The sequence below is a fragment of the Schistocerca piceifrons genome, chromosome 5 (assembly GCF_021461385.2).
Source record: "Schistocerca piceifrons isolate TAMUIC-IGC-003096 chromosome 5, iqSchPice1.1, whole genome shotgun sequence".
Lineage (NCBI taxonomy): Eukaryota > Metazoa > Arthropoda > Insecta > Orthoptera > Acrididae > Schistocerca > Schistocerca piceifrons.
This window is the reverse complement of record NC_060142.1, coordinates 547,829,277-547,851,899: the sequence shown is the minus strand read 5'-3', so window position 1 is coordinate 547,851,899 and position 22,623 is coordinate 547,829,277. Positions and strand designations below refer to the sequence as shown.

Here is a 22,623-nt window from a genome sequence, read left to right as displayed (position 1 = left end):
AAGGATGACCATTAATTACATGTAATTGTCTACCTTGTTACAAAATCTGAACCGATCCGCATAAGTTTGAAACATAGATGTGGTGTGCATAAGGAACCTCACTAAAATGTGTTTTATGCACATAAAATCCTAATGAAACTATATTTTTGGAAGTGAGTTTTCAGTTTTATCATAAGAATGCATTTTTATTTATTTTGCTCACTTTAAAACTTTTCTGCATATTCAGTTCATGTGAGAACGACTTTTACGTGCTATCTTGACAATAGATAATGATAACTGGATTAAAAAAAATAGTTTTCACGTTATCCATTTATCTACCTTTGTGCAGAGTTTAAACCAATCCATGCAAGTTTAAAGTACAGAAGTGACATGCTTCAAACACCTCCCAGAAGAACATCAAACAATGGAAAATCTAGGATGGAATGGAAAATATGAAAAGGTAAGTTGCTACTCACCATATAGCGAAGATGCAGATAGGCACAACAAAAAGACTGTCGCAAATAAAGCTTTCGGCCAGTAAGGCCTTCATCAAAAATAGATCTCACACACACACACACACACACACACACACACACACACACACACACACACACACACACACACACGTACCTACCTCACATGCCTGACTGCAGTCTCAGGCAACTGAAACCACATGGCAGTTTTTTTAATGTGCACCACTTCTGTTTTTCAGACTTGTATGGATCGGTTCAAATTTTGTAACAAGGTAGGCAAATACATGTAATTAATGATCATTCTTCTCTTTTTGTTGTGCCTATCTGCGACTCAGCATTTCCACTATACGGTGAGTAGCGACTTTCTTGTGTAAATTACAAATGGAACACCTACAAATGGCTCCTGCTTGTCATTCAGACCTCGCTTAATATACTGTAACAAACCCAAAGTAAGAAAGATTTTGAAATGGCTATACAAGTGGGTGCTGGTCTGTACATAACTAAAAACTTTTCACCCCATGTCCCCAGTTCAAATAGGAACCGAGCAGGAAGACCCCATGTGTGACTTTTTTAGACATATGTTTTACAGCATGGAAATGCTGTTATGATACACACATTTTTATAATATGTATGGATTGTAGGATGTAAACATAGGCGCAAGGGGAGGAACTATTCAACTCCTGGTGGATTGCTGGAGCAGACACAAATGGAGCAGCTAAGAAAACTGCTGTGGCTTTTGAGTGAGCTATCACTTTTTCTTACTGCAGTCATACGTGGATACCTATCCTCCCTTTCCAACTTCCCCTCCCAAAACAAACATGAGCTGTTGTCAAGCAGACAGATGAAGGGGGAGAGAAAAGGATTGTGACAACAAGGAGTGACACAGATGTGTGGTGTTAAGTGGAGAGAGTGAAGTATAGATAAGTGGGGGAAAAGGAGGCATGTGGTTCTCAGCAAAAGCAAGAAATTGAAAATTATGTATGATAACAAAAAGAGAGACAGAGAGGGAGGGAGAGACTCTAAACAACAAGTTATGCTGCTCACAAGCTAGAGCAAATTTTTGAGCTGTCATATTTATGCATGCAACACCAGTTAGATAGTATTCAGTGGTTACCTCTCATCATTGTTGTTTATATTATTAGATACTTACATTTATAAATACAAGGCAAGGGAATGACATAGTTCTCTTAACTGTCAGAAAAAAGTCATCTGCCTCTGTTTAGTCAGTAGAAATTACATGTACACTTTCTTCCACTGTAAGAGTGATTTCTTTAGCATGAATGATGAATTATTTTGCTTTGAGGTATAAATGTGTAAGATTATACTAACTCCACTACTGAAAACAGGGGGCAATATGACCAAGGGGCAGAGGGTGCTTGTTGAATATGTTTGAGATAAATGGCTGTTGCTTTCAGGTCATAGTATGATGGTTAACTTTTTTTTATCATTTGATCAATCTGCTTTTCCTGAAGTATGTGAGTATTTAATTCTACTTGAAATTATTGAAGATACTTTTTAATCACCAGTAATGCCAATAAATAATGGAAAATTTAAGCTGACACAACTCCATTACTGCCCAACAATTAATATTTTGTGATGCCAGTTTGAACTCTATGGCCTTCCCACTTCGAGGTATCAAATCAGAGTGTCATATATTTGTACCTTTCAATTTTAATTTGTGCTGTTTTGGTTATATCATGTACACTGCAGTTGTATACCTGTTCTCAAATAGTTTTATTCAATATCTTAACCATATGTTACCAGTACCACCAATTTCTAGAAAATTAGTAACATATTACCAAAGAAGGCATGTATGGACAAATGTGAAAACTTTTTTGCTATTATCCTAACATGTCAGGTTAGCAGATTGTATATCAGAAGAACTGTAATAAAAATTGAAGAGAAACTGGATGAAGATAAATAAAAAATACAGCACTTGCCTAATGCATATCTGATTGTAATTATAAAGGTGAAGCTACCCTCAAACTGAATGTTGGTTTGACCACCACAGTGCTTTATTGGGCACAATGTTATTGGATGTGCAATGCCCTTGCTATCTTCTTACTTTTGAACTGACTTAGAAGCCCAGTTGTTTGGGTATCTACAGTTTAACATAGAGTTTGAATCACTGTAGTAACTGAAGGTAAATGAGTCTTCCCTGACAATGTTTTTAATAAAGCATCAACTGTGATCAAGGGACCTATTTTAACTTAGGATATTGATGTTTTCTGCACTATATTCCATTATGTGTTAAAGGGCATTGAGATGGCTGAATCATATTATATGATTGTAAACATTTTGAATACTGAATACTCTGGAGCAAGTGAAGGCCAGAGTAATAGCACTTCTTCAAATCACACTTGCCACTGCATTGCATCAAAACCATGCCCAAAAGGTACTCAATTTTGGTATAAACTCACAGTGTATAGTTTTAATATTAATAAATACTTGGCTCTTTTTTTTTCTATGTAGCATTCAGGTCTATCATCACAATACCATATGTACTGATTTTCAAGCAATATGTCTTTATAGTATGCATAATTCAGCTGCATACAGTCCCTCTATATTTCTGAATTAAATCTTAGGTTTCCTCAAATATTCATGGACTGTAGATGTATTTTTTCTGGATTCTATCTTCAAAATTTGTCATTAGAATGGTTTATCTTCCTTTTTCCTCATTGGAAGTGGAATATAATTTAATAATTTCTTAAAGTAATGTTTCAGTAGCTTCAATAGTATTTATTGTTACCATTTGGGTGTCACCATTAGAAAGATATATTGATTTCATTCTGGTATTGATATTTCCATTTTGCAAGTGTGGATTGAACACACTACTAAATTATATTTAATATTTAGTTTTTTTATTGTCCATCATTTTCTTTGTGAAGTGGTAAATGTGAGGCTGCCAATTTGTCAGGACCAGTCAGGTAGGAAGCTGAAAACTATTTACATAGCCCCTGCATGACTAGTATCTACCCACAGCAATTGCCACCTTTGGTAGCCCTTTCTCCTGTTGTGTAGCGTGTGTATGCAATACCGCTGGGGGTTCCAGCCCATGGCCACTTCCATGTCCACGACTCCCACACACCATACCTTTACAACAGTAGCTGTGGTCACTCTCAGAGGGACTGGTAGACAATAACTTCATGATTCCTGTCTAATGGTGAGTCAACAATAAAGTCGTTTAGCCAATGGTGGTGGACTGAAATGCATGGTTCACATTCATGAAACTGTGTTACGGTGTGTTTCACATAGTTTTGCATGTTTTATTTTTACCATATAACTTTTCATCTTACACATTAATTGATTTTATTTTCACATCTTTGCAGTAGTCCATGTGTGTGATTTTCACATTTGCAATATAACATTGGGAATGTACCTATCTGCTTTGTCCAGTCCGCACTCAGTGTCTCCTTGAAGAAAGTTCATCAAACTGCTATAAACTGGCTTTCAGGAATTCCTCTAATAATGTACACTGCACACTTTTAAATTAAAATTGAGACTTTTTCCATATTTATTGTCTCTGTGAAACACCCAATGATTATTTCCATTTCTCATAAAAATATCCTTTACAGGCAGGTTCCTCTATCAATCCCTTCATTGAAATGATGTATATAAATACAACAAAACTATAGAGCGTGCTAACTAACCACTGTCATAACAGTGGCTTTGCTTTATGAAAAAACAGTGCACATGCTATGATCTGATCCTTGATATAACAGTTCAAATATTACATATCCAGTGCATAGACACAGTAAATGCCCAAAGTGATAGAATCTCACAAATAGACTCAAAATATAAGTGCATGAAAGATAACATAAGTCACTGGGCGAAGTTTAGTGTACTGATTGGGAGCAGATTCGAAACTGATTCTAAAATAATACAGAATAGTCATGGTCTTCCGACATTCCGCATAGGTGTTATTCGTATACCAATCTGGCACTGGCTCTTGTTGAGATGTGGGTATTGTGACAACTAACTACAGATTGATGATTTTGAGATGAAGTGAGATGTGCTACATAAAGGCTAGCATATGAACATATTATGATTTCAGAAATTACATAATGGTTTGAAAAACTGGTAGGACAGATTTTGCTAATTTGGATGAGCTATATGTTAAAGACATTTAGTTTACAAAATACAAGGTCTGTTTAAAAAATTCTGGAACTTCGTCCCCAAAATTTTTGTATGCTTACCTTTTACGTATTGTGCATAGTCTCCCAAAATACTCTCTTCCGCAATTGACACACCACTTCCAATGCTGTTTCCACTTCTGGAGGCAGTCTTGGTACACCTCTTGCTGGATTGCGTGAAGCACTGTCTGTGAATTTTATTTTATCTTGTCTATCGTTGCAAATCTTAATCCTTTCAATGGGGTTTTCAACTTTGGAAATAAAAAAAGACCACAAGGCTCAGGTCTGGAGAGTATGGCTTATGAGGCAGCACAGTGATTTCATTTTTTGTGTAATAGTCATGCACCAACAGAGATGACAGGGTGGGTGCGTTATCGTGATGCAAGAGCCATGAATTGTCTTGCTACATTTCAGGCCATTTTCTTCTCACTTTCTCTTACAAATGCAGCAACATATCCCAATAGTACCATCGATTAACATTTCATCCCTTTGGCATCAATTCATGATGAACTGATCCTTCAAAGTGAAACAAAACTATCAGCTTGGCTTTGTCATTTGACCTGACCCCTCGAGTCTAGGAAAACCTTTCCCAACTCCTTGTGAAAATTTAACCCTACTCTCAACATCATAACTGTAGACCCACATCTCATCACCTGGTATGATTCTCTTAAGAAACATCTTGTTCTCATTTGCATAATCCAAAAGCTCTCCACAAATTGTGAGGTGAAAGTCTTTGTGGTCTCGACTCATGAGTTGTGGGATGAACATGGTGGCAAAACGATGCATTCTGAGATGCTGTGTCAGTATATCATGGCATGATCCAACTGAAATGTTACATTCTTCTGCAGACTCTCGGATAGCCAGTCCTCGATTGGCACACACAATTTTGATGACATTCCTGACATGAGCATTGTTGGTAGAAATCAAAGGATGTCCTGAGCAAGGGTCATCTTTAGCTTTCATCCTGCCTTTTCTAAGCCGTAACACTGAGTACGGCTTAAGCACTCATCACTTTAAGGTTTTCTTTAATTTCATGCAAAATTTAATGCAGACACGTTGCTCCTCTAACTCTACCATCTCTAAATTCGCAAACTGTGTGACTCAATGTTCTACTCAATACAGCACTGAACAATAGTTAAGAGACATACAACAATGAAACTTTTGGCAGTTACACATTAAACACAGGTGTGTACAGAGATGTCAACTGCATTTTGTTCCAACACATCATTGGCGCAAAATTACGAATGTTCCAGAATTTTTTGAACAGACTTCGTATGTGTTGAGTTAATAAAATGTTAAAAGTTCATGGAACCATTTTGTATGCCTGCATTGGGAATAACTCATTTATGAGTACAGGTGCCATCGTAAAAATTGTGATGAATTATCCAGTTTGTTAATTAATGGCTTAATTATGTAATCTAGGGTATCAGTCAGTTCATAAAAATTAGGACAACAAAGAATAATGATAGAAGCTGGAATGGAAAGTTTTGGTGTCTCTTAACTTCAGAATTAATTGTCTGCTAAGTCAATTAGTGCCAGAAAAATCAAATATGTTACTGCCAGTCTTTTTAATGAGTGGTGTAAATATGTCCAAAACAACATACTAGTTCACTCTGAATCTGCTGTTGCATATTGTAATAATAAGTTCCTTTCTTAATATATTTTAAGTTACATGGTTTCTGGGAACACAAAATGCCCTATTGCAATCAGTCTCAATAACAAATCTAAGTGAAGCAAAGTCTGGTTAACATTTTGGTAGATTCAGGTGTCTACTACATATGCACATGTAGATACTTGGATGAAAATTGAAAAATCAGTAAAGAAAAAATATTAATTATTTGCAAGAGTGCAATAACAGCAGGTAGAGTAGTTTCAGCTTGGTGTGTTATATCATGAAATGACATTGCTGTGATATTTGTCTGATACTGTTTAGTCTTCTTTCATGATGTGTGAACTTAGCTTAATGAATTGGTCAATCTGTGAGGTATGTGAGGGTAGTTTTGATATCTCTAGATGTGTTACTTCTTGCTTTATGTTCCCACCAAGTCACTGACTACCTAATGATGCTCATATATGATGAATGAAACTGGTCAAAAATAAATCAGAAGTATGTGGTTTATCTCTACATTAGTAACTAATTTTGCTATAGTAACTAATTTTGCTATAGTAACTAATTTTGTTAGGTTTTGTATCTACTGGATGAAGTGACCAATTGATAATGAAATGTGAAACATTATCTGAGCACCTTATTGTGACACTTCCAACTGGAGTTTCATACTTTTCCAATTTCGTTTATATCATGATATCTGAAATTCCATTTTAAAAAATGCAGTATGTGGTGTAACATGTTCCCTTGCTTTCCCATGACTGCTATGAATGTGAAACATTATATGAGTGCCTTATTATGACAATTCCAACTGTAGTTTCATGCTTTTCCAATTTCATTTATATAATGGTATTTGAAATTCCATTAAAAATGCAGTATGTGGTGTATCATGTTCCCTTGCTTTCCCATGACTACTATCAAAAACTTGGAAACATCTGTTCATGTACTGAGTGTGTGTGAGGTTTCTAAATTAAATTCCATCTTTGTTAGGTTGGTTTTTGGGTGTCATTTGAGTGAAGGCTTTAAAGCAGAACTATACTTCCATCAAATACTTAGTTGGCACAACAAACTTAATTCATTTATTTTATTTGTAATTTGATACATAATCTACATGTATGTATGTGCACATCTATGTCTTTGCATACACAGAAATGATAAAAATTGTGGGAAATAGTAGGAGCACGTGAAACTCGTAAGTAATACACCTGTTTTTGTGTCATCAGTGTGGATTTTCTAGCACTGTGTGCTGCACTAAGAAAATATCCCATTAATGTGATTTGTATAGTGTATTTTGCCTTTGTGTGCATGCATATGTGTGTGTGTGTGTGTTTGTAAAAGTTTGTTTTTGTATCTTGTAGCTTGTGTTGGACCAAACTAATTCTGCTTGTGGTGTATTTCATATAACATTCACTGTCTATGAAAAACATTATTTTGGTTCTCAGAACAAACATAATATTGTCTGAACTGAAGTTCTATATATTCCTTTCATAGAGCAACTTAAAGCACTATGCAGCAAAGTGAACTGGAGATCTGCCTGCAGCAGGAGTTAACTAAATAAAGCCACATGCAGTCTAAAACAGTGCACATTGTTACCTCACAGTGCAACCATGAAAAGTGATCACAGAAAATACTTTTGTGGTTTGGTGTGACTGCATGCTATTAATATCATTAAATTTATTTATGATGAGAAGAAGAAAGAAGTGACAGTGCTGACACAAAAAGCAGTACCATGTGGAAGCAAAATGTTAAAAGTTGAGTACGTTGATTGTGTGCAAACTAGGGCTGGAGAAACTGAGGCTGTACATAGTGGGATCCACATATATGCCCTAAAGAAGAAGAAGGAAAGTGCACACAAATATCCCATTGATGAATTTGTTATTAAGCAGCATTTTTGTCAATATTATGAGCATTACAAAGAAATATTAACTTTGCACAAAGTCACAGCTTTTATCTCATAGACCAGGTCTTCATGGTTGTCAAAGAAACTGGGAAAATTGTTTTAGCATATGGGCTTTGCTTTGAAAATATGAGAGAATATATGAGTCAGCAAATGCCAATCAAATTAAATTGTTTCAAAAAAGCATACTATATAAAAGTGAACATTGATAAAGAGACCAGTGGTTTATTCAGAGGAAGCATGGATTAAAACACAATATATTGCGAATACATGCTTTCACAGTGATAATGTGTAAAAGTATTGCAAAAAAAAAGTGTTGATGAATGTTTAATTGCTGAGATATGCAAGAAACTGGCCTATAGATATGTAGCGTATGAGCATCCCACTTGTAAGAATACTGGAGAGCATGCTGTTACTGCTTCATTTCTTGATTTCTCTGGTGTACAGAAGATATTGTTGCCACCTTGTTGAGGTTTTCAGTTTACTTTGCCAATGTGTTATTCAGGTCAAAGATGCTTATTGACAGTGAAAGTAAAACGGAACGATAGTCAGTGTTTCTAGGAGTGCTTCAGTAATGATATAGCATCACATCACATTGTTTGCAAACCTATTCAGTACTAATGTATCAACTGAATATAGTCCCAGACTAACCTGATTTGCTATAGTGATTGGACACTAACATTGCAATATAGACATCATCATATTGCTTGTAATGAATACCCCATGCACACTTTTTATTTGGGAGGAACTATTTATACTGCTCAAAAACTAAATTGAAAATGGTGCCTGGTAACTCTAAAGAGACACCTATTATTTTTGTATCAGGATCATATATAGGAGTACAACAGCTGTACATGAGGTCCTAAGAATTTGAAACTGCAAAATAATGTTTGTGCCAGAATATGACTAGAAAACAGGATTAGACACTAATTCTTTTGTTATATTCTTGAATTTAACTTGATACTGAATTCTCAGGTGCCCATGTGCTTTCAGCAGCCATCTTCATATAATCAAGCTATCAAATTAGGTACCCTTTTTGATCTGTTGAGCCATAGTGAGAAAATCAACAGGGATGTTGAACATATTGTAAGAGCAAAAGATGCTAAAGTTCATCTCACAGCTCCAAAGTGAAATGGTCCACATGGAAGTGGAATATGTCAAAAATCATCTGGAAAATATTTTCCTCTTAGTATTCCAACACCTCTTGGGTGTCCCCAAGGTCTCCATCAAACAATCTTGTCGAATCACCTATTGAAGCTTTGCTTCTCCGTGTGACCAAGCTATTGCCATTTCAATGTCTTAACTCTCCTAAGGTTGTATCTTGTCTATGGTTTTCTTTCTGATGACACTGAAGGTTTTGCCCAATATCTACCTCACCATTGTCCTATGTGTGTGCTGTAACTTATTAACATTCAGTTTTGTCAGAGCCAGTGTTTTGATACCATACGTTATTACTGGCAGGTAACAATTATTGCACAGTTTTGTTTTTAACTATGTAGGAACATCTTTGTTGACCAGGATGAACTGAGCTTTGTGAACCGTGCCAAACTCTATTCTTCACGTGCTATTTCTTCATTAGCTTTGTGGGCAGTTCTAACAGTTTGGATATCTGGACTCAAAACTTTAGTGTAGCTCTCATTCTTCAGCTGTAGTAGCAACTTTTGTGGACAAGGTAAACACATTCAGAGGTGTTGTACCCCATACTGAACTTCTTTGACTACTGGGATCATGTCAGGAATGAGGTCTTCATCTACCTGACACATGTTATTGCCTGTTCAGAAAGGTGAGCCAAAGTGCTCATATATTTACAACTGACAATGGAATTCTTAAGGACTTTTATGACTGCCCGCTAGTACATTGAATCAAGCGCTTTGCAATAGTCAGTGAATGTTTGATTTATGTTGATGTAGCTTTCCATGGTTTTTTGAATGAGTTATGGTCAGTGTTTGATAAACATTTGCAAAATCCTTCTTATATGACTGGTTGGTAGAAGAACAATTGTTGTTCATTAAGTACTTTTGCTATGACATTAATCAGATAATTTATAAGATGATAAGTCTCAAGATTTTTCTCTGTTGCCCTTCTTGAGCAATAGTATCACAATGGAAGGAGTAAAGGTAATAGGTGATTGGATATTAAAGGCACTCTGTGACTGATGAGAACATAAACCAGACTGAAAATGTTTGCTGAACTTTCAAACAACATTCTTCTTCATACAGTTGCACCATTTCAACATTTTTACAGATGCTTAGTATTTTCCCAGTCTCAGTACTCTATTTATGACTACTGTTATTGCTTCTAACAGGTATCTTATTTTTTCCTCTGCTGGAGCATCCTTGTTTTTAATTTGACACTGTGTGATGTGTACACCAGTGGTCATTACATCAAATATTTCATTAGTATTGCTGTCCAAGGAAGTTGTTTCTTTTTAAGATGGTGTGTCAATATACATTGTACAAAAAAAAGTAAAAAAGTGTGGCACTATACTCTCTTCTGATTTATCAGAATATTTAGACTTTGTCATGTAAATTCGGTTAATATTAATGTTCAATTTAAACAAGTTTTACCTTTTCATTATACAAACATGTAACAGCAGTCTCTGAGATCATTACACAAATGCGTAGTGTGAAGTAAGGGGAAATAAGACAGGAAGTAAGCAGTGCAAGAAAAGGTATTGGATAACAATACTGACTGATAACAAGTTAAAAATTAAACTAGAAGTAGTTCCCAATGTTAATTATGTGAGTAGATTAGCACTAGCTATAAATAGTTGGCAATATAATGAACTTAAATAGTCTGTAATAGGTGCTTCTGTTTGTTGATGTATAACTTGACTTCAGTTGTTCTGCATCTTTAAGACTCTCCTTCATTTGCGGAGACGCATAGCATGATACATGAATGAATGGAAAAAGTGCTAGTGATATTGTGCTTATATATGAAATAATGTTCTTTCTTGTTCTTAATTCAAGCTACTGTAGATTCCAGAATGAGATTTTCACTCTGCAGCGGAGTGTGCGCTGATATGAAACTTCCTGGCAGATTAAAACTGTGTGCCCGACCGAGACTCGAACTCGGGACCTTTGCCTTTCGCGGGCAAGTGCTCTACCAACTGAGCTACCGAAGCTCGACTCACGCCCGGTACTCACAGCTTTACTTCTGCCAGTACCTCGTCTCCTACCTTCCAAACTTTACAGAAGCTCTCCTGCGAACCTTGCAGAACTAGCACTCCTGAAAGAAAGGATATTGCGGAGACATGGCTTAGCCACAGCCTGGGGGATGTTTCCAGAATGAGATTTTCACTCTGCAGCGGAGTGTGCGCTGATATGAAACTTCCTGGCAGATTAAAACTGTGTGCCCGACCGAGACTCGAACTCGGGACCTTTGCCTTTCGCGGGCAAGTGCTCTACCAACTGAGCTACCGAAGCTCGACTCACTTGCCCGCGAAAGGCAAAGGTCCCGAGTTCGAGTCTCGGTCGGGCACACAGTTTTAATCTGCCAGGAAGTTTCATATCAGCGCACACTCCGCTGCAGAGTGAAAATCTCATTCTGGAAACATCCCCCAGGCTGTGGCTAAGCCATGTCTCCGCAATATCCTTTCTTTCAGGAGTGCTAGTTCTGCAAGGTTCGCAGGAGAGCTTCTGTAAAGTTTGGAAGGTAGGAGACGAGGTACTGGCAGAAGTAAAGCTGTGAGTACCGGGCGTGAGTCGAGCTTCGGTAGCTCAGTTGGTAGAGCACTTGCCCGCGAAAGGCAAAGGTCCCGAGTTCGAGTCTCGGTCGGGCACACAGTTTTAATCTGCCAGGAAGTTTCTACTTTAGATTGCCTTCCTGCATTTCAAAATTTTCTTCTTTTGATTTTAGTCTGTCATCTACATGATGAGGTGATTGTTAAATTTCCTCATGTTCTTTTTTGTTTATTTCTTCTCATACTGCATTAGAATCACAGGTATCTCACTACATTGATTGTCTTTCCTGACTGAGTGAGTGAGAGGGTTCTAAACAATTTGTTTTGCTTCTGAGAATATATCTTCTTCCTGAATTCTTGTAGTTCTTTCCAAGACATTTAACTTTAACAGTTTCAAGTTATCTATTTGGTCAGGTTTTTAAGGAAGAGTTATTTAAAATGATAACTAATTTATCTGCAGTTCATCAATATCAGGAGTACAATGTTCCTTTTTGCTGAGTGTTGAACTTGAACATGAAAACTGCCAAACTAGTTTGTGGTCACTCCCTGCATTACACACACATTCGTAGTATTGCTTCTTGTTGATTATTTCATTATTGTTTTGCTTGTCTGATCTCTTACAAGTCCACTTTTGTTGAATTTGTTTCTTTCAGCTATGATATACTCCATCATTCGTTCACCACGTTCCCTTCTGCCACCTAATGCTACTGGCAAATATTGATAGGAATTACATTATGGTAAAACAGGGTGAATAGCAACAAATTTGAACTTTGATTGAAAAATTTACTTATTGTTTGTCAAGTTTAAACAAAAAATACTACCCAAAACTCAGGTCTGTATTGCTCTTATCAGTTTATGATAGTATTATCAAATTATTTTCTTTCAAAAAATTAAAAAAAAATTAAACATTGTGTTTCTAATCACCCTGCAGATAGGGGTGAATAGAAACAGTGTTGTAAAACTATCATTGTTTCTTTTAAAAGCAAAGAGAGGTTGATAAAAGCTATTATAAAGTAAACAGAAAAACATTTATTTCAAATGATAATGGTTTATCAATTTTAAAAGTAAGTAAAATATACAAAAATGTTTGTGTCACATGGATAATCTATTCAAACTTAAGGTGAACAAACACTGAACACAGCTGTTTACCATGAGACTGGTATTGTATTATTAATAAATCATTAAATCAGAAAGATCATCCTCAAAACATTGCATTTCTTTGAAACGAGCACTTGAGCAGAGAACTGGCGACAACAATTTTAGGACAACATTGTTTCTTGAAACAAAAGATTCTCCTTCAGTCATTGTGAACCTTTTGGTTTGAGGAACTCTTTTTTTAAAATGTTCCAAGAAAACCATTGTCAGTAAGGTAATTAACTTTGCAAACATAATATCGAAAAGATGATGTTTTACCATATACTTTGACCACCATATAGTCACCTTGGCTTATGGAGATACCTGTATTTTCATCTTGATCTGAAGAATCTGAAGAGGAAAAAATCAAGTCTTCATCACTATCCTGCACTGAGTGTGTATCTTCATCCTCTGATGATGAATCATGATGTTTTCAGTTTTTCTTGGTATTTTGTGGTTGTCTTGGCATGTTTAGATGTACAAGGGCTTGGATCGATGTAAAGTGAAGAATTGGGGGCTACATCCTCCCCATTCATGTCTTCAAAGTCATCAACACTAACACTTCTGCCAGGTTGGACATTAACTTTTGACCTTTTTCTCCTTTGTTTAGGAATCTCGCCTTGTCTAATCCTCTAACTGTTGTCAACAGCATTAGTGGATTCTTCAAGATTGTTCTTATCCTGGTTTTCATTTACTGGTATACCTGGGTGTACTGACAGTGCTTTATTGCAGTCTAGAGGCACGATCCCACATTTCCTAAAACCTGCAATAACATTTTTTTCCTTCAAGGAGTCACACAACTTTTTCAAAAGTAGAGTAAATTTGATGTTTAAAGCTTTCCCGACGTACTGATTGTTCCATAAAAACACGGGAGAACTGCCGGATATCAGTAACTTCCTGCCACGTAAATTTATCCTTAGGAACTGTTGCCTCGTTTCTTCCTGGGCCTTTCTTCCATTCTTCTAATATTTGGCACCAAGTTGTTTTAAAAAGGCCGAAAAAATGCCACATCCAGTGGTTGTGTCAGGTGTGTTGAATTTGCTGGTAGGAATATAAATCTTATGTCATTGTCCTGACACAGCTTAACTGATTCTATGGACAGAAGCAAAGGTAAATTGTCTCCAATGAGAAATTTCTTACCTTCCAGCTTTGTCAGGTATGGGACAGCAACTGTTAGGACCCATTCGTCGAAGCAGAATGAATTGAACCAGCCAGATTTTGTCTGATTGTATCTTGCATATTTTGGCCCAGCCTCAGTCCAGCTTCGATATAAATGCAAAGCCTTATACATGACATAAGGGGGTAGTATAGTGCCATCCGCAGCAGCTGAAAACATAACAGAGATTGATGCCTGTGAGGAGTTCATGGCCCTTTTGGGATATTTAGTTCCCCTCCGTGTGACTACCTTTCATTTTTCTGGGTCTGACCCTTTTGGGATATTTAGTTCCCCTCCGTGTGACTACCTTTCATTTTTCTGGGTCATCTGTATGGTTTGTCTCATCATAATTTATTATATTAGACGGTGGCACATTCTCCAATTCCTTTAACAGTTCATCGAAGTAACTGTTGATGGTTTCTGGTGTAACACCAGCTCTGAAGCGTTTTATGTCTTGGCACATTCACACAGCTAACTCATCTTTGTGTCACCTCATAAATGATTCCACAAAATCACGACCCGGGATATTAATCATAAACCTTCTCACTTCCTCCCCCCTTCTGTCCAGATAATCCTTTTCTAGAAGTCTTAAGGTTGTAAAGTCAATAGGATAGCCCCATTCACTGCATATTTTCAATCTGTCTACAAACAGCTTCTCTTCTTCAAAAGACAAGGCAGTTTGTCCACCCTGAGGTTTAATTTTGGTGCCTCTTTTTAGGTGTCTGTATAGTAGGATAAAATGAATCCCATGTATTTCAGCTGCTTTCCGCAAGCTAACTCTGATTTGATGTCAGAGAGGGCATTGTTTATATGATTACCCATAGGTCTGTGTTTTTTGTAACCACCTCCTGTGATGGGTTTGTATTTCCATGACGCATTTGAACACCAACTCTGAAACAAGGAAGATATGTTAGTTGTGCATGTAACATAACTAGAGAATTATATAGTATTAATATGGCATACTAATACATTTTTTTAGATTTTGTTATTGTGGGGTGAATAGAAACACCAGAATTCATATGTTTCTATTCACCCCGCAAAGTTTATAAACATAACCTAAAAAATTGAAAATTCACATATCTGATTTCATTGAAAGTGAAACAAAAACGAGCCCTAACTGTTTTATATAGATGTTATATGTAGTACTTACAATGCCATTAACTGCCATATGTAGAATACACGTTTACTTACTAGAGAAGTTCAAAGTAGGTAGGAAAACAACTTAAAAACTATTGACACAGACATAAGGATAAACATCAACCTACAATGCTGCCAACCCAACAAAAACATAATTTCGTTGTTAGTCTGAAGTGTTGCCAACCCCAAAACAATAACAGTTAAAACTGATATCCAGTAAAACCTTATAGTATTCAAAGTAATTGTGTATATGAAGTTTTGTTTCTATTCACCCTGCTGTTTCTATTCACCCCGTTTTACGGTACTGTAAGTGCTGTGATGATTGATTGCACATGGAATCTCTTTTGCTGTATATAGAAATAAATCATTCAGCCACAGCTTTTGTGGCAAGGAGTGACAGATTAGACATTGTTCCATATGTTTTACAACAGAAAAAGTTATGATTCACAATTTGTACAAATTGTACAGTGTATAGAAATGAGAAAATAATCAATACGGTGAAGAAGTTTATGAAAATTAGTTAAACTGAATCAGAATGTCAAAATCAAATATTTGAAGACATTTGCAAATATCGCAGTTTTGAATATGGCTGCCTTTCAGCAACTGTATTTAAGTTTCGATGGAGACGTAACATAGCCAACTGGTTGCAAATAATTGTTTAATACATTTACCTAGGTTTCTTCAACTCTAAGCATGTCTTCATCAGAATGAAAATTTAAAAGCCCTATAAAACAGTACATAGAAAATAAGTTTCACAGAAATATTAGCTAAGATGAAGAATGTCACCACATAGAAAAGTTACTTAGATAAAGTCACATTGCGAGAAGGCAACAGTCAAAGCTTAGAGCAGACACGCTCAAGCAAAATTAAAAATGTTCCAGCCTTTGGTATGTACACCTTGCAATGAACAACATCAGACTGAACTGCCCAGTGGCTTACATTGTTCCTACAAAAACAAGACGCAAGTTGTGCTGCCTATTGGGCAACCTGTGTGTTGTTTTTGTTGCAGCCCCTGGCCTGTTCAGTTTGATGCTGTTCCTTGTAGGGCGTACATACCAATGGCTGGAACATTTTTAATTTTACTTGTGAATGTGTGCTGTAAACTTTGCCTTCTCACAATGTACCTTTATGTAAGTAACCTTTCTATGTGGTGACATTCTTCATCTTGGCTAATATTTCTGTGAAACTTATTTTCTATGTATTATTTTATAGTGCTTCTAAATTTTCATTGTGATGAAGACAACCTTGGAGGTGTTGAAACCTAGGTAAATATATTAAAAAGTTATTTGCAACTGGTTGGCTGTGTTACTTCTCCATTGAGGTTTTCAGATATTATATTTGAAGCTCCTTCCATAAATTTAATATTTATTCTTAAGAGGTTAAAGGAAATTTATTTCTATAATGTTGTTTGTACATGATAGAAATTTGTACACATTTTGAGTGAATGTCAGATCACTTGTGGAAAGTGCAAAAGAAATACAAAATCCTACAACTTTCTCACCATTTAATGAGACAAGTAAATTCCTGTTGTTTTCCATCAGCACTGTCTTCATAAGACTTACAGATATTCAGATGACATCATTGATGAGAGCGAGAATGCCTTGTCTTTGTTTACCTGCTGTGTCATGTGCTCTTTTTTGTCCTTTTAAGAGATGTGTTTTACTTCTCACTCAGTTATTACACATTGTTGCCATACAATAATAAATGTAGGCCTATACTTGATAAAGAACATTTCAAAAAGAATTATAATCATAAAAAATACAGCAACAGTTTAACATTAATTTATATGTAAAACATTTTCAGGATCATCTTATTCCAAACTCTGCATGGAAGGATTACTCAGCTGCCAACACAAATTATGCATTTGATGCATTTGAACATGAAGAGAAGATTCCTGGAGGACCTGGCTCTGGGGGTGGTACATTACCAGGAAATGGTTCAGCGATCAGCATGTCTACTGGTGGCATGGGAACAGGACAGTCGAGGGCAGTGGCACCTACATCTGCCGGACCGTTACGACCGCACTCCCAGTCTCGCTACACGGCGGACAATACACGATCGCTGCAGCGTCCACTGCCAGCATCTGCATCATCAGTGCCAGCTCCAGAACGCACTACATATTCTCTACCGAGGACAGCAGTTCAAGGACCTGGTGGAGGAGGTGGTGCACGACACAACCACCAGCTCCGCAATGGGTATTACACCCAGGATAACAGAGTTGCAAGAGGTCCAGGCTCGCGGCCTACTGATTTGCAACCTGATTTCTACTTCATGCCTTCACAGCGGAAATATTCAGGCGAGGTAGTGAGAGTCTATGTTGATTATAACAAGTAATGGACTATGCATTCTACTGCTCTCCTCCCAGCTTATCATTCCCTGTCCTGGTGTTGGCCATGCCTAGCTATAGTGGGGCATGAGGTTGGCTACAGTGGTGGCTGTGGACAGTTTACATATTAGAGTAAATTTATTTTGATTTGCAGTTATACAGTCAAAACTATTTGTATGACTGATATTTTTTGCGCCGAAAGAGTTGTTACGTATGCAGAGTACAAACTCATTAACGTACTGTAAACTGATCGAGATGCCTTTCTCGAGGTATTTCATTTTATAACCCTCTCTAGTTCTTTTTAACATTTCCCTTGTTTTTTAATTCTATTTTTACATGTTGACTTGATTGATAGACAGAGTACTACAATAATTTGGTCCATGTATTATTAATGTAAGATTCAATCTCAGCTAAGTAGAAAGATGTTTTAAAGACTGCACTGCACACTGCAGTTTATTATATATCTTTGCCTTTCCGTATTTCAGATGAGTGCTATAAAGATACTTAGCAGTGGAGGCCTTCTGTCAACTGCTTGAAGAGGTTGCCTCTCAGTTTAAAAAAGTCTTAATTTGTTTTTTCCTGATGAATTGTTGATAATCTACATACATACTCACTCTTTATTCCAGGGAAAAGTAGATTTTATAAACCCTTTTCAATGGATACCATTATATTACATCAATGAAAAATGCTGAGCAGCTGATAGGTACTTAAAAAGTGAGTTGAAAGCTACGAGAGACAGAGAGAGAGAGAGAGAGAGAGAGAGAGAGAGAGAGAGAGAGAGAGAGACCGACCTGCTCAGTGATTTCCCTGTTTAGTAGATGCATTTTTCGTCATCAGTTGTCTGTATTTCAAACAGACTTTTCTGTTATCAAATGGGTGTGTAAAACTGTTATTACATTCTCTGAACATAGTTCTTGAAAGATTCACCAGGCACACAGGCAATCAGGTGCATTTTCTGCTCTATTCATAGCCTCTGCAACAACTTTTTGCAGATATTTGTCAGTAACTGTTTATCTGGTCCCCATTTCACAGGGTTTGCAATGATATATTCATACATGAATTTTTGTTAGTGTTATACTGAAAACCTAAAGTCGGTAGCAGTGCAACAAAAATAAATAGAAAATATTTTTGCTTGACAATCAACATCAGAGGTGAGAAAAAACAAAGCCTCAAGGATACTGGTTTTCATTACTTTTGATTTGTCTTGTCCTTGAAATAGAAAACTGGAAATTATTTAACAGTGATCTGTGCATTATTTCGTGAGAAAGTATGCAACTTGAAAAAGTCAAATCAGGTATGTTGCTATACCTCTAGGGATAACATGCTGAGTGTTGGGCTTCTTGGTACTGTTTGCTTGAAGTGTGCTATAGTTTATATGCAATAACAACATATTGCTGTTGATAAATGAATGTGCAGTGATATGAAAATGAGTGAGGAAAGACAGTGCTGATGTATGTATCCTTGTTTTCATGTTTTAAAAATGTTGCAAATAATACAAAAAAAGAAAAGAAAATAGGGCACATAGAAAAGTTTTTGGAAGTATTAATGTTATGAAGATCATGTTTCCTTGTTCCCTTTTTTCCTTTCATTCTTTACTAGAAATTACGCACAGTATGAGTTGTTTTTGTTTCAAGTGTGCCCATGCTTGAAACAGACATTAATGAACTGATAACAGATGTCATTATGCTGCCAAATGATAAAAATATTCATGGTAAATGAGTAACATATGGTGGACAGTAGTCTATGAATGTCATTTATAATATTATGTCCCAGTTTTGTGCAATATAACTCATATACAATAAATGCAGTCTACATGTAAGACTGAAACTGCTGGGTTTACTAATGCTGACTGTGGTATCTAGTTTATAACTTTATTTCCATACTATTTATTTTATCTGACTGGTGCACTAGAAGATAAATGGTGTGGGGTTACACAATAACATGCCTCCAACTTAAAAGTTCATAAAATATTCTGTAATTTGGTGGTTAGCAGTAAGAGGTGTGAGGGCACTCATACTCTAATGTGCTTATTGGTGATTACATAAAAATCGTGGATCATAAAACAAACTGTAAATAGGTGATGGAGTTATGTTTCACAATAAGCAGTTGCCTGCATTACTGAAAAGCTTTTAATCAGATCAGAAGCTTTATTTCTTTATTTAGTTTTACAATGACTGGGATTTTGTAATACTTTTTCTGAAGCTTGAAAGGGGTACATCAGTTAGTCACGAACCTATTGCTAAAATACGACTATAATATTTTTGTTGTTTGTGCTATAGCCCAAGAATGTCTTGTCTCAAAAATCCAAAATTTTAAATTTATGTTTGAGTTTTTGGTTTCAAGATTTAGTGAAACCTGCACTTTCTTCTGGATTCAGTAGTTGACATTGGCTGCAGTCGGTCACAGTACTTTTCAAAAGGGAGACTGTTACACTTCAATTAGCACTTACAGACTATTATTTTCAGGAAAAATGTAAAATTGTTTTGGTTATTGGATTTCATTAAATCATCAATATCAAGTGATGTTAAATATTCTTGCTTTGCATTGCTGAGTATTGCTCATTTTATTTCTATGAGGATTACAAAATTTATCAGTTGCCTATACTTGTTAGCCACTTTGCTACTTTAGGATGTAATCAAATCACTTTTCACATTACAATATTAATTTGATGTCATTTTATGCTTTGATCTTTCATAAGTCTCAGCTTTCTGCATATCTTTTATATCAATATTCATTCATGGTGATTGTCATTTTATCATCATACTCCCAGTAGGGAGCTACAAAGCTTGCTTATAATTTGCTAAGAAGCATTTTATAAATGCTTTTTGAAGTAAACAAAATTTTTTTATCCCTTTATGAAGCAATTGCATTGATAAAGAATGATGGCAGTCAAACAGTAATGGATTTTAGAGGAGGCTTTTTTGTTTGTACATACAAGTTAACTTTTGTTATTCCACCATTTAATTACACATAGCTTTTCAAGGCATTTAAGTTGTAGGTAAACTGCTAGTGCATATTTTGCCATAGGTATAAGCTTGATACCGAGGACAGCTGCCAGCCCAGTGAGCTACTCGTGGGGAATATACACTCATGCCATCCCACAGTCAGTGTCATTCAATGCTGCAGTGTGCCCTCAAGAAAATTCAGTTGGAAATTGTTTAACTTGAATTTTCCAAAGACATTATTTGAAACACATGGTATCCGTCGTGACCAGTGACATCTTCAGTGGAGCCATAAATACAGAAGCTAAACAGTTCTAGAGGTGTTTGTTACCATTGAGCTGCATACTTTACATACAGTTGGAAAGGTATTGCTTTGGATGTGATTATGAACAGTTAAGTTGGAGGCACATCCTATGGAGCATAACATTCATCACTAATGTAGTGGGTTTGTTCACAGCTGTTATCCTTGAAGCTAAGTGAAATTGATAACTAGTTCAGACAAAATTAATCATTACATCAGTCAGATTTTTGTATTGCTGTTGTATTGTTTGTCTAGGTACACAAATATGAGTGGTGTTTTTATATGTACCTCAAGTTTTAGTATATTTTCAGTTTCTGTTCAAGTTGTAGATAATATGGTGCTGTTAAAGTGACATTTTGCATTATACTGTCATTATAAGTGCCTGGAAAGCATTTAATGACTGGAGCAAACCAATAGGTTATTTTAAATATGTGTATTTATTAATAGTTGAAGGGCACATTTTAATGTGTCATAAATTGATACTGTGAGCAAGTTCTTTATAATTAAAAAATCTTTGTTTATTTCTGGAAATGTGTACCATTTTAAATGTATATGCAATTTATTATGTATATATTTATGTATATAATTTGTAACTTATATAGTAGGAAATTATTACACATAGGAAACAGTTTCCCACATGTGTGTGTGTGTGTGTGTGTGTGTGTGTGTGTGTGTGTGTGTGTATGTGTGTGTGTGTGTATGTGTGTTTTGGTTCAATGTATGTGTGTATAAACCTTTGTAAAATTTTTGTGGTAAATTTTAACAGAAGGCAAGCTATTACTGATTTATCAATGCAGTCAGTCATATCAGTTCTGCATTTTTAGATCGATATCAATATATAACAGGAAAGTCAAACAGAAAAGATTTCAGTAGTTTAGACCAATCAAAATTAAAGCAAGAAAAACTGAAATTGTAGGAAATGACAAGTCATTGGCTAAAAAGTTACTGTGTAATATTATTCAGTCCAGGTTTTCATCCCAGAGCAGTTCAAAAGGCACTTCTTATTACAGTTCACATTTTTAAGCATATATTGTAACTTTAAAAAAAAAAGAAAAGAAAAGAAAACTGACACAAATCACTTAAATAAGAACCACTTACTGTCTCACATTGAATATTTCTTTCAGGGTACGGAATCAGTCCAATTCCAAACTTGAAATTATGTTTCTGTATTGTCTTCCTTTTTATTGAGTCATTTTACATGGTTTTGAATGTTTGTTAAATATAATTTATATTTCTACATTGTTAATTGTAAGTAGAAAGGCATTACATGACACATTACAACACATACCCCCTCTAAGTATCTGGCTTAGATTTTTGCCAGAAAAGGATACTGTTATGTATAACAGTTTATGTACAATTTTGATACCAAAACAAACTTACTTCATCATTTTACGTATCACATGTTTTTATTCACAGTCAGCTACTTATTAAATGTTTGCCAGCCAGTTAGTAGTATTAGAGCTGTGTGAATGGCGATGTATGTTTCATATGTACATATTTGTGATTACCGAATAAAATTATTGTAACAGAATTTTGGTTGAAATTTATTTATATGTGTGTGATACCTTGCTTTCATTATGCATCCTCCAGGATGCAGAACAAAAATACACATTAGATATTTACTGAGAAAAACGGATATGCTAATGTACCTTCCACAGGTCCCAAGTGAAATGGTCTTCATGGATGTGGAATAAGTCAAAAATATTCAACATATTTTCATTTATGGGGTAACAGCAATCTTGTACAAAACATGCAAATGTTCAATACACTAAGGTGCATATGATAATTTTGCACTATTGTAGCCAAGAAAAATCAAATAGAAAAATCATTTTGCAACACTTATTTACAATGATCTCA

At 35.8% G+C, this 22,623-nt stretch overlaps 1 protein-coding gene across 4 annotated transcripts in view; it reads left to right on the top strand.

Moving 5' to 3' along the window:
• LOC124797890 overlaps window positions 1–22,313 on the top strand; it is a 481,263-nt gene extending 458,950 nt beyond the window's left edge. For 2 of the 4 annotated variants that reach the window (XM_047260998.1, XM_047260997.1), the window contains exons 21-22: window positions 17,001–17,498; window positions 20,551–22,313. In XM_047260998.1, coding sequence (XP_047116954.1) covers window positions 17,001–17,498; window positions 20,551–20,556 — 504 coding nt within the window. In that variant the 3' untranslated portion in view covers window positions 20,557–22,313. Of the gene's footprint in view, window positions 1–17,000 lie in introns of all 4 variants that reach the window. The other 2 variants (XM_047260999.1, XM_047260995.1) reach the window with 1 other exon arrangement.
• The last annotated feature ends 310 nt before the right edge of the window (window positions 22,314–22,623 follow it).